This window comes from Neopsephotus bourkii, unplaced genomic scaffold, assembly GCF_033783945.1.
Source record: "Neopsephotus bourkii isolate Nb327-2 ecotype Australia unplaced genomic scaffold, CSIRO-AGI_Nbou_v1 NB_140, whole genome shotgun sequence".
In the NCBI taxonomy this organism is placed as follows: Eukaryota; Metazoa; Chordata; class Aves; order Psittaciformes; family Psittacidae; genus Neopsephotus; species Neopsephotus bourkii.
Window position 1 is genome coordinate 199,339 of NW_026900657.1, and position 12,307 is coordinate 211,645.

Consider the following 12,307-nt stretch of genomic DNA (forward strand, 5'->3'; position numbering starts at 1 on the left):
AAATATTTAGGAAGACTGACTTAGTTTATCTTTTGCATAAGCTTGGGATTAAGGCTCATCAGTGTAAGAATTGCTGTATCCTCATTGTTGAATCCAGTGTTACATAAATTAAGTACAAGAACTAACAGACTAATCCTATCTATTGCACAGCTCCATATCATTGAAGTTGGCACACCACCTACTGGGAATCAGCCATTTCCAAAGAAAGCAGTGGATGTCTTCTTTCCTCCTGAAGCACAAAATGACTTTCCTGTTGCCATGCAGGTATGACAGCTATAAACGAGAGACAAGGACAAGTCTAGTTCTCTTGGGAGATGTGACACTGTTAACAGGGCACTGGAAAGCTGGGTGGTCAGTATATTGACCTGAGGCTTGGCACTCAGCGCGTGGAATGCTTCAGTGGTGTTAAGCAAAGGTGGCGACTGAGGCAGCATTCAAAGGCGATGTGTTCTTATTCATGGAAGAAGTATTTATATATTTTTAACTGTATGCCAAGCTTATGAAATATCATTCTACTGTGATAGTACTCTAATATTAAGTAAAAAATATAACCACAGTTCTAGTTGTCCTGAAATGGCACAGCTGTCTGCTGATTCTTTGAAGTACTTATTGGTTTTGTGCAGTACTGAATTTGCTTATGCCTGTTTTGCAGATCAGTGACAAGCACGATGTGGTGTTTCTCATAACAAAATATGGCTATATCCACTTGTATGACCTGGAAACTGGCACCTGTATCTACATGAATAGAATCAGTGGAGAGACCATATTTGTTACAGCACAACATGAAGCAACAGCTGGAATTATTGGTGTGAACAGAAAGGGACAAGTAAGGAAGCTTGGCTGGGAAACCACTTGTTTATCTAATCCCACTGGCCCTTAATGATACACTGTAGGGTTCATATCAGTGTATAAAAGATTCCAGAAATTAACAACTGAGACTAATAGCATAAGGAATATAGTAGTAGTGGATAGTTGAATAGGTGTGCGGCTTATCTGACTTGTAATATCTTCTACAACTCTGGTTCTGTTTTGTAATGGCAGAGAATGGAGCTAAAATACACCCATCTTCTGGTGGTGAATTGTATCCTCTTGCAGAGCACAGCTAATGGAAGTCTTTAATATGTTAAGCTTGAACCCTGTGCTCGGAACATCTGAGGCCTGACAGTGTTCTGAGACCCAAATTTGCTACTTCATCTGCATACACGTCTAAACTAACACTGTACATCCACTAACATTGTACAGCTATGCCTTTAGACTGAATTGATTTCAAAGATTGTTGTTTGTTGAGTGTGGGTAGTACAGAGTAGAAGACTTGTCCCTAGTTTATCCTTAGATGTTGAGTACAGGTTACAGAAAGACAGTACTTATAATCCAGTATTTCTGACTGCTGTAAATACCTCAGTTTAACTTAATCATCTGTCTTGATGCAGTATTTGGATCTAGAGGCGCTTTCTAACTAAAGGTCTGATTCTTAAATAAAATTGCAAGGCTGCAGTTATCAAGGGATGGAAAGTTTTCATGTATGCCGTACCTTTCATCTTGGAGATTAGCTTAGCTTTTGGTTTGTTCTTTGTGTTTGGATTAACTGGAAATTTTCCTTGATGATTTATTCAGGTGCTCTCAGTGTGTGTGGAAGAAGAGAATATTATTCCTTATATCACAAATGTGCTGCAGAATCCTGACCTAGCTTTACGAATGGCTGTCCGCAACAACCTGGCTGGTGCTGAGGAACTCTTCGCCAGAAAATTCAATGCACTGTTTGCACAAGGGAACTATTCGGAGGCAGCAAAAGTGGCAGCTAATGCCCCAAAGGTAATAGACTGATATTCAGAACAGTGCTGAACTTTACTGACTTAAGCTTCTTGCATCAATAAAGCTTGCTGAATTTCCTAAGTGGCAAGACTAGAATCTCATTACTGCTCCTGTCCTAATGCAGTACTTAAAGTCCCTGGGAAGAACCTGTATGCTATGTGCTGAGAGTACCAACTGTATGCTGGAAGGTCTTAAAGCTTGTATGAAGTCTGTAGAGGGGGAAAGGAATAAATAATGAAATAATGTCTATATAAGGCTTATTGTAAACATTTCCAGTGATTAAAAAAAGTCTCTGAGAAGATAGTCTCTAGCTGGGGCTGCATCCAAAACAAGATAAAAAGGATAGACTAAGAGACTAAATTCACTTTAGAGGAACTTGCTTGCAAGGACATGGTGTCTTATTTCTGTAGGAATGTCTCCCAGACTTAAATCTGCAGTGCTGCTGAAGCAAGTCCAATAGGCTGCTGTTGCACATCTTGTGTTAGATCATCTTGAAGGCAGTGTCTGAGCCAATGGTTCATCTGTACTGCTTCTGACTTATTCTGGGCTGGCAAACAGTGTCACTGAGACAAGCATTTGTAACCTCGGCTCTTTGGAGGAACTCTTGCTAAGCCACAGTAGCTGAGCAGAAAACTAAAATGCATCTCTTATTTCTGGCAGGGAATCCTGCGTACTCCAGACACCATACGCCGGTTCCAGAGTGTTCCAGCTCAGCCAGGACAGACTTCCCCTTTACTCCAATACTTTGGCATTCTGCTTGACCAGGGGCAGCTGAATAAATATGAGTCGCTGGAACTATGCAGACCAGTGCTTCAGCAGGGCCGCAAACAGCTCTTGGAAAAATGGTTAAAGGAAGATAAGGTAAATTTGGGGTAGATTTCTTTAGAGCTCTGGAAGGGAAGGGGCATACAGGCTTGTCAGCCTCCTCCCCTCCCCAGGAAAACTCCTTAATGTGCCGGTGAGATCAAGCAGTTGAGCGAAGTATGTTCACTCTGCCTGTATCTATGACCCGCGTTACTGCAAGAGAATTAAATATTCCAAGAGCTTCATTCATTCTGCTTAAAATTACAGCAGGTTAGCAGTGTGGAAAGCTGCTTGAACTGCTGTTGTTCTTCCCCAACAATTTCAGGCTTCTTTGGATACTGTCTTGCATATGCTTTGAGCTGTGGTTACATTTCTGTAATTAGGTGAAGAAACATGCTGATATAATGTACCACCTGATTCTTTTTAGCTCTACAAATGTAGTACTGGCTCCTGTAGAACAGCATAAAGAAGGGAGTCCACTAGATCACTGCAGAAAGAGGCAGATAATGCTCTCAAGCTGACCCTTACGGTTTGGTTTTTGGGGTTTTGTTGAGAAGTTCGAAAGGAAGACAAATGAGGAAGATGGTATTAATGCATTGCATGGTATGGTCAGGGTGGACTGACTGTATTTCTATCTTTAAACAGCTGGAGTGCTCAGAAGAGCTCGGAGACCTTGTAAAATCTGTAGATCCTACACTAGCACTTAGTGTCTATCTGAGAGCCAATGTACCTAACAAAGTCATCCAGTGTTTTGCTGAAACGGGACAAGTCCAGAAGATTGTTTTGTATGCTAAGAAGGTGAGAGGAAATTAAATTGCCACATCTGTCCTGTGTTTAAGAATAACCAGTGTATGTTCTGAAGTGAGTGAAAGGAATTGGGGGGGAATCTGAAAGTCTGTGTAGTGCCTACTTTGGCCTAATGTTTTGTTATGAATAATTACTGCTAGACTTCATGCATGTGTCCTTTCATACTTCCCTGTGTACCAAATGAGGAAATCCTGTCTGGGTTGTGTAAGCTACTGACAGTAGGTTTTACTGAACTCTCTATTTAACAAGGTACGTGCTCTTGTTGAGTTATTACTTTTCATTATCTCTTCAGGTTGGATATACTCCAGATTGGATTTTTTTGCTGAGGAATGTAATGAGAATCAGCCCTGATCAAGGACAGCAGTTTGCACAAATGCTTGTTCAAGACGAAGAGCCTCTTGCAGACATAACACAAGTAAGTAATTTTATTGCTGTTCAAGACCTTAAACTGGCAAGAGTGTGGTTTCTTACCACAAGAGAAAGAGGGGGAAAAATAAATAATATATATATATATATAATTTTTTTTTTTTTTCCAAACTATGAGTTTAGATTTCCCTCATCAGGACAATGCCATTTCTTGCCTGTTTTTAAGAATGCTAAATGATAGCTTATTTTAGTGCCAGAATAAAGACTTTGGCTTTGGGAGCTGTACTTTGTGTAAATATGCTTCCACCTTCTAATAAAGCTTAATTCTTTTCCAGATTGTAGATGTCTTCATGGAATATAATTTAATTCAGCAATGTACAGCCTTCTTGCTGGATGCACTGAAGAATAATCGTCCCTCGGAAGGCCCCCTGCAAACACGTTTACTTGAGATGAACCTCATGCATGCACCTCAGGTATGTTTTCAGAATTACTAGATCAGGCTTGCTTGTGGCTAGACCGGATGCTGTGTTGTGGTCCATATTAAGTGTTAGGATTCAGGATCTAAATGAAAACTTTCCATTATTCCTTCTAGGTTGCAGATGCTATACTGGGAAACCAAATGTTTACTCACTATGACCGGGCTCACATAGCTCAGCTGTGTGAGAAAGCTGGCTTGCTACAGAGAGCACTTGAACACTTCACAGACTTGTATGACATCAAGCGTGCAGTAGTTCACACTCATCTTCTCAATCCTGAGGTATGAGATCAGATATTCTGAGTCTGTGTTTGACTTCAGTGTAGAGTGTTCTACTTGGGCCTAAAATGGCTTCTGTGTCTTTGCAGTGGTTAGTGAATTATTTTGGTTCCTTATCGGTAGAAGACTCCCTGGAGTGTCTGCGTGCTATGTTGTCTGCTAACATTCGTCAGAACCTGCAGATCTGTGTCCAGGTAGCTTCAAAATACCATGAGCAGCTTTCAACACAGTCGCTTATTGAGCTGTTTGAGTCTTTCAAGAGCTTTGAAGGTAAGTTTGTGCCCTTGCCTCTAGCAAAAGGAGCTAGTGGTCACCTCATCAGACATGTGTATGAAGGATTGTCTGTTGAAATCCAGAAAACTAATATTGAACTTAAATACCTAGGCCTGGAAACTGTCTTGAAACCTGACTTAAACCTTAAAGTTCCCCCATTAACAGGGGCACCAATAATCAGTGTTGCATATTTTGGTTTTATGAAATGTTACCCAAAAGCTTGGAGCAGTAGACAACCTAAAGAGTTAACTGAAGAAGCTGCTGATCTTTGTCCTCTGTCCAAAATGGTCATCTTAAATTTGTGTAGCCTTTGGGTTTCAGGCTTCTGTATTTCTCAACAAGACTAGTTGTGTGTAATCTTGTCAGCATGGCAGTATGTTGGTGGTTAAATCTCTGCAGATGTGTGGCTGAGTGAATCTTTCTTGACTAAGTGACTTGGCTGTCACTTATCTAAAGTAGTCCAGTATTATATGGCATCAGCTTTCAGTGAACTCTAGCTGCGGGTCGTGGCAAGCAGCTTTTGCACTGTGTGTTTTAGTGAAAGGTGTGATGATAGCTGTTGGGCACAACTAGTTTTGGTTTTCTGAACTTTTCCTTGCCTCCTCTGTGATGGGTGTATGGAAGGCACGTGCTGGATGTTTTAGCAAAGCTGACCTATGACAATTGATGATACATCGGTATTGAAGTTGCATGTAACACATTAGTCTGTGTAATATGTGGGGAGCAACAAGAAGCTGAACTCATCTAGGGTAGTCTGGTGTTCCTAAACAAATTACAATGCTTGAATCTTTCTTTTTAAGTTCTTCTGAAACTTCTGCAGTAGTCAGATTCAAATTTTCTTGTATTTTAATTTGGAAGCCTTGCTTAAAAGCTAGCAGTGATCCAACTCAAATGCTTTAGCAGAATAACATGGTGACTGTTTCCCTCCGAGGTTTGTTTTATTTCCTGGGCTCTATTGTAAACTTCAGCCAGGATCCAGATGTGCACTTCAAGTATATTCAAGCTGCATGCAAGACAGGACAAATTAAAGAAGTGGAAAGAATCTGCAGGGAAAGTAACTGCTATGATCCCGAACGTGTTAAAAACTTCCTCAAGGTAATATTTGGGTAGCATTGGTCTGCCTTGGCCTGTTTGGGGTTCTGAGAAAACATGGTGTGTGTCATCAGCGGAATGAGGCAGCTGTGTCAAAGTACAAATGAGTCTTAATCTTTGTGCTTAAGGATCCATCTGTCCTTTTAAACCAGAGGTATCTACCATGTTGGCAGTACCTTTTATTAAAGCCTGAACCTGGAACAATATCTGAAAAACGGAGATGTCAGATCAGGTCCTTGCTGCTCTTAATAGGGTTAACCTGTCTTGAACTCCCAAACTATAATAACAGCACCAGCTTGTCTAGAACTTGTTACAGATGTCTGCTATAAAATAGGAAATGGGTTACTTGGAGGTTGAGAACAACCTTAATGCCAAATGAACTCGTAACTTTATGTTTATTTACAATGTAATCAGCTTCAGTTGAGCAGCTACAGAAACAACAAGTGAATTGTGTAAATTAATTCCATAAATGCTGTCAGAGTTCAGGGTTGATCTGTCTCACTGTATGTACTTGCTGAAATTTCAGCCAAGTGAACCACGCTTTAGCTCTGCTAGGATGTGCCAGTCAGTGTTAAGTACATAACTAACTTGCTAGGATTTGGAGCATTGTTGAAACATTTCTGAAGAGTGGAAAGAAGATTGTGTGCTCAAAGTTCAGACTGTAGCTTGTTCCTAGTGCTGAGCTTATTAACAAATACAACACTGCTAGGAATAACTGAGAAACAGTGTGGGAGGGAAAAACTTTTATCTGGGAACATTTCCTGCCTTCATGTTTGCTGGTTACATAGTATAGTGTTAGATTTTGCTGATCATATCTGAAGATGGCAAAACTCTTCAAATGAGAATTCCATAAAAATAGCCTGGTGTCACTGACGTGTAAGGTATGTCAATTGATTGAGCCACCTAAGATATGTTATCAAGCTGTCAAATTCCTGATGAAAGCTATTGTTTTTTGTGCTGTTCCATGTCTGGAATGTGCAGGACATGTACCAGGTAAATCTGCCAGTACAGGCCTTCCTGTGTAAAGTCCTTAAGTGTAATTTACATGTAGGATTATATTCTGGGATGTGCATGTTCGAATAAGCGATCTGAAATAATGCATCCGGAATACTGTCTGCCACATAGACTAAGCTTCTGTACTGTAATCATTGTAATCTTATGCTGAAAGTTGGAATGCTTTTAGATACCTAATCTGATTAGCAATTTAAGTACTACTGCTACTAGCTGGAGTCTTACCATTATCTATATCCATAGTTAGAAGGTATCACAAGATACATACAGAGTTGACTTCAAGTGCCATATAGCTATTACATTAGGAGCCACAACTTAATCTAGTTTTGGTTAAATTTTCTTGAAATCCCAGAGTGCTAATCCTGCACACCAAACATCTCTGGCAACTAAAAATGCTGTCTATAGTTTAGGCTTGTAATAGTTGTATGTGTTGTAAAACTCTGTGGACTCTGCCATGCAAAAGAGCAGGGTTAAACTTCAAAAAGCTTCTTGCTGTAGGCCCTGAAGTGGGTGTGAGTACTCCTACTTGCTACCTATTGCAAACAATTAGTTGAGCAGTAAGTTGTCATTATTTGGTTGAGTGTTGAATTTTGGCTTTCCAAATTCAGCTGCTTTAACAGTTTAAGTGACTGTATTTGTCTGCTTAAGCCAAAGAACAAAACCAAATTACTAAAGCTCTTCTCTTTATAGGAAGCTAAACTCACTGACCAGTTGCCACTCATCATTGTATGTGATCGCTTTGACTTTGTGCACGACCTGGTGCTGTATTTGTATAGAAATAATCTCCAAAAATATATTGAGATATATGTACAGAAGGTAAGTTACCATTCGTTAGCTTTAATGAATAAAACTGATCAGTCTTTCTAGATTTATATGGAACTATAGGTATTACACTTCTAAGAGTTCTGCAAACTCATACTTGAGACTGTCATTCAAGTAGCTGTTGGTGGCCTCTGGAAAGGTAGCCCTTCCATGAGTCAGGTCTCCTCTTATTCCTCAGCCAAGCAGAGCAGTAACCCCAGCTAATGTACCTGTTGATGAAGGAAACTTGGTAGAATAACTTTGGGGTTCTTAGGGCCACTTTAACTTCCAGTATTTTAGGAGTGGGAAAGTTCTTTATACTTCCTGCAGGGACAAATTGGCTTGCTCAGGAGTTCTCCTGTGGGGACTGAGCATTAGTGAGCCACTGAACTGTGGTGTGAACCCCTGTTCACTGAAGAATTGACTTTCAAGCTAGTCTGAAACCTCAGGAAGCTGGGAGTAAAAGCAGGAGGATGAGAATCTTAACAGGGAGCCTTCATGTCTACTTCTAGGGATAAGTATTGACTGCCTATGCTGCATGACGATACACTGACTTTAAATAATCCTGTTTAGGTGAATCCAAGTCGTCTGCCTGTTGTTATTGGGGGACTGCTTGATGTGGATTGCTCTGAAGATGTGATAAAGAACCTTATCCTTGTAGTGAGAGGTCAATTTTCAACTGATGAGCTTGTTGCAGAGGTTGAGAAGAGAAACAGGTATTAAACTTTTGCAAGTCTCTTAACGCTGCCAAACTGGTAACAGTAGTACTGCTCATCTGTCCATGCATGCCCTCATTACACAGGTACAGCTGATACTGACAGAACAAGAAACTGATGTTGGCTGGGCAAGTAGCAAAAGTCTGCTTTACTTCTTGCCTGATGTGTGGATCTCCCTTAAGTAGCTTCCAGCTGATAGTTTTTGGCATGTGATGTTCTTCACAGTGTCAGAGTTACACCACGTAATGATGAAACGGAATTCAAGTCAAAGTGGAGTACCATAACTCTCAGTTACTGACTCTGTCCTATACTGAAGCTGACTTCTATAGTGAAGATACTGTGTAAGTGGATACTTGCTTATTCACTCAGTCTCTCTAATATGAAACCTGCTTCCTTCCGTCTAGGCTGAAACTGCTTCTGCCCTGGCTGGAAGCAAGAATCCATGAGGGTTGTGAGGAGCCTGCGACTCACAATGCATTGGCCAAAATATACATTGATAGCAACAACAACCCGGAAAGATTCCTGCGTGAGAATCCTTATTATGATAGTCGTGTTGTTGGCAAGTACTGTGAAAAGAGGGACCCTCACCTGGCCTGTGTGGCTTATGAGCGTGGACAATGCGATTTGGAACTTATCAATGTATGTATGCCAAGGCAGCTGTCTTATGCGTTAAGTTCTAATCTGAGTATTGTGGCATGTGGATTGCTCTGAATTGGATGTGGATTGCTCAGACTGTCAAAAGCATTTATTTCCTAAAAAGTTTTAAGCTAGGAGCTAGTAATTTCTCATAGAATAGGTAGCTATTTAATCTTCCTCTGCAACTTAGTAAGAATTGGGAGACTCCCCTGGACATCCTAGGATGGGAGGCTAATCAAAGTGTCAAAGCCTGAGATTTCTAGCATGCATCTCAGGCAGGCTTGTTCAATGTTGCAATACAGTTAGCTCATCAACTGTAGGCTCAATAGCTGTGACTGCACTCTGAATAAACTTTGCCATTTGCTAGGTGTGCAATGAGAACTCCCTCTTCAAAAGTCTTTCCCGCTACTTAGTTCGTCGTAAGGACCCTGAACTGTGGGCCAGTGTCCTGCTGGAAAGCAACCCTTACAGAAGACCACTGATTGACCAGGTATAACTGACAAACCAATAAGATCCTTTGCTGCCCCAACCTGACTTGCTAGCATGTCACTTAGCTGATGTGTCAATGCCTTGACTCTGCCTACAGGTTGTACAGACTGCACTGTCAGAGACACAAGACCCTGAGGAAGTCTCTGTTACTGTGAAGGCCTTCATGACTGCAGATCTTCCAAATGAGCTTATTGAATTGCTGGAGAAAATAGTTCTTGATAACTCTGTGTTCAGTGAGCACAGGTGTGTAAAGTCAAAATTAAGTCTTGGGAAAGTTGAAATTGTACTTGGTACAGGTGTTAAATTGCTGTAATGTGGAACAGAAAAGAAACTAATACCTTCTCCAGAGGGAAGGGTGAATTTCTGTTCATTACTTGACATGTACTAATATTTTTCTTTCTCTGTTTAGGAATCTGCAGAACCTTCTCATTCTTACAGCTATTAAGGCTGATCGCACCCGTGTTATGGAATACATCAATCGCCTGGATAACTATGATGCTCCAGACATAGCCAATATAGCTATTAGCAATGAGCTTTTCGAGGAGGCATTTGCTATCTTCAGGAAGTTTGATGTCAACACATCAGCTGTACAGGTATCGAAAAACATCAGTCTGTAGTATCTCCTTGTGACATGTACATCCTCACACAAGGACTTTGCTGTTAACCTGTGACTTCAGTGCTTAACACCAGTTAGCAAAGTAACTGAAGCTGTTCAGTGTTTTCTCTTCTGAAGCAGAACAAATGTTTTGTATTAAACCCTCTAGTAAGTGACGCTTTAAGCCTACTGTCACTCGTGCTGCGTGAGTGGTATAGAGTAGCTCTTGTTTTAAAAGCAGCTGTGGATCCATTGAAGAACTAACATAAACCACGGCTCAGTGTCTTGTAAAAACTGACCTTTGTAGATAGTGGCTGACAATGGTAACCCTTTCTTTAGGTATTAATAGAGCATATTGGCAACCTGGATCGTGCTTATGAATTTGCTGAACGCTGCAATGAGCCTGCTGTATGGAGTCAGCTGGCTAAAGCACAGCTTCAGAAGGGGATGGTAAAGGAAGCAATTGATTCATATATTAAAGCAGATGATCCTTCCTCGTACATGGAAGTTGTTCAAGCTGCCAATGCCAGCGGTATGGTTATATTTTATTTAAAGCCTTGCTTTTGGTGTTGCTCAGCTCTTTTGCATGGCCTGCTCAAACTGCAGTTCTATTAAACCTGTGTCTTGATGCAAGTAGAGGAATCTGGTTCTTCAAAAACTGTCCTAAGTGAGAAGAGGGAAAGATAGCATATTCCATCTGCAGATAATCGGTGGGCTTATAACTACCTTCTTTAGCTAGCTGGAGACTTCTGGCAGAGCAGATGCTACTAAGCAGGTCTTTGCATGAAGTTAAATACCAGGATTTTAGTTAGGCCTGTTGTAAGGTGACTTCATTAATCTAATGTAGTGTGTGCAGTATGAAGGCTAGTCTTGATTGTTGGGGAATAGCTGTAGAAATACATAGACTAGGTAGAACTGGTAGTATAGCTTCAGTACATGTGTTCTCAGTGGCAGGAAGGTAAGTGTTCTGAACTCTGTTTCATAGGAAACTGGGAGGAACTGGTGAAGTATCTCCAGATGGCACGCAAGAAGGCCCGGGAGTCATACGTGGAAACAGAATTAATCTTTGCTCTTGCTAAAACAAACCGTCTAGCAGAGCTAGAGGAGTTTATCAATGGACCCAACAATGCACATATCCAGCAAGTGAGTGAGACTGAGTTTGTTTTACTGAATCGCAGCAGCAGGCTCCTTAGGCCTTGCTAACCACAGGGGTGTTGGGACTTCTCTCTCTCTTGGGTTTTGAAGACATTTCCATTTTGGTAATGGCTTGAACACTGCATGTTTTATGTAAGTATTTGACTGAAAAGCTGCAAGAATAACCTGGTTATGTTCTCCTGTAGGTTGGCGATCGCTGTTACGATGAAAAGATGTATGAAGCAGCTAAGCTGTTGTATAACAATGTGTCCAACTTTGGCCGTTTAGCCTCAACTTTGGTTCACTTAGGTGAATACCAGGCAGCTGTGGATGGTGCTCGGAAAGCAAACAGCACTCGCACATGGAAAGAGGTACACTTACTGATTAAATAACTTAAGGGACTTCAGAGATGTAGCCTCTTCAGAAGCTTTAATGATAAGCAATCATGTAATTGTCAATTCCAGGTCTGCTTTGCTTGTGTTGACGGAAAGGAGTTCCGCCTGGCCCAGTTGTGTGGACTTCATATTGTAGTGCATGCAGATGAGTTGGAAGAGCTCATTAACTATTACCAGGTAACTAGGCCAACTCCTGTTTTATGGTCATAGTCTAAATTCTTTCATGGTAACTCTGTTGAAAACTGGAAATGTAGCAGGGTTGGTTCCTAACATGAGACGTCTCTGTCTTAGGATCGTGGCTACTTTGAAGAGCTGATAACTATGTTGGAAGCAGCACTTGGACTTGAGCGGGCACACATGGGGATGTTTACAGAGCTAGCAATTCTCTACTCCAAGTTCAAGCCACAGAAGATGAGGGAGCACTTGGAGCTGTTCTGGTCTAGAGTCAACATCCCCAAGGTGAAAGTCTGAGGCCTTAAATTAAAACACATCTGTTGGGATTGCCTGTACCTTAGCTTTTGCAGTATCTGCTCTTGGGGTTAATAATAGTGCTAAAGCCTGAGCACTGATGGACACTAATGGCAATACGTGTTAACTGGAATTTCTGATCTGCCTTTTGCTT

At 41.1% G+C, this 12,307-nt stretch overlaps 1 protein-coding gene across 2 annotated transcripts in view; it reads left to right on the top strand.

Moving 5' to 3' along the window:
- Nucleotides 1–12,307, top strand: part of CLTC (clathrin heavy chain) — a 35,363-nt gene that overhangs the window by 12,329 nt on the left and 10,727 nt on the right. For both annotated transcript variants that reach the window (XM_061368307.1, XM_061368318.1), the window contains exons 5-25: nucleotides 151–264; nucleotides 653–826; nucleotides 1,615–1,812; nucleotides 2,473–2,673; nucleotides 3,262–3,414; nucleotides 3,716–3,838; nucleotides 4,125–4,262; nucleotides 4,382–4,546; nucleotides 4,633–4,813; nucleotides 5,748–5,911; nucleotides 7,610–7,735; nucleotides 8,294–8,436; nucleotides 8,841–9,075; nucleotides 9,440–9,562; nucleotides 9,659–9,804; nucleotides 9,971–10,154; nucleotides 10,496–10,688; nucleotides 11,142–11,299; nucleotides 11,497–11,661; nucleotides 11,755–11,862; nucleotides 11,977–12,144. In XM_061368307.1, coding sequence (XP_061224291.1) covers nucleotides 151–264; nucleotides 653–826; nucleotides 1,615–1,812; nucleotides 2,473–2,673; nucleotides 3,262–3,414; nucleotides 3,716–3,838; nucleotides 4,125–4,262; nucleotides 4,382–4,546; nucleotides 4,633–4,813; nucleotides 5,748–5,911; nucleotides 7,610–7,735; nucleotides 8,294–8,436; nucleotides 8,841–9,075; nucleotides 9,440–9,562; nucleotides 9,659–9,804; nucleotides 9,971–10,154; nucleotides 10,496–10,688; nucleotides 11,142–11,299; nucleotides 11,497–11,661; nucleotides 11,755–11,862; nucleotides 11,977–12,144 — 3,360 coding nt within the window. The remainder of the gene's footprint in view (nucleotides 1–150; nucleotides 265–652; nucleotides 827–1,614; nucleotides 1,813–2,472; nucleotides 2,674–3,261; nucleotides 3,415–3,715; nucleotides 3,839–4,124; nucleotides 4,263–4,381; nucleotides 4,547–4,632; nucleotides 4,814–5,747; nucleotides 5,912–7,609; nucleotides 7,736–8,293; nucleotides 8,437–8,840; nucleotides 9,076–9,439; nucleotides 9,563–9,658; nucleotides 9,805–9,970; nucleotides 10,155–10,495; nucleotides 10,689–11,141; nucleotides 11,300–11,496; nucleotides 11,662–11,754; nucleotides 11,863–11,976; nucleotides 12,145–12,307) is intronic.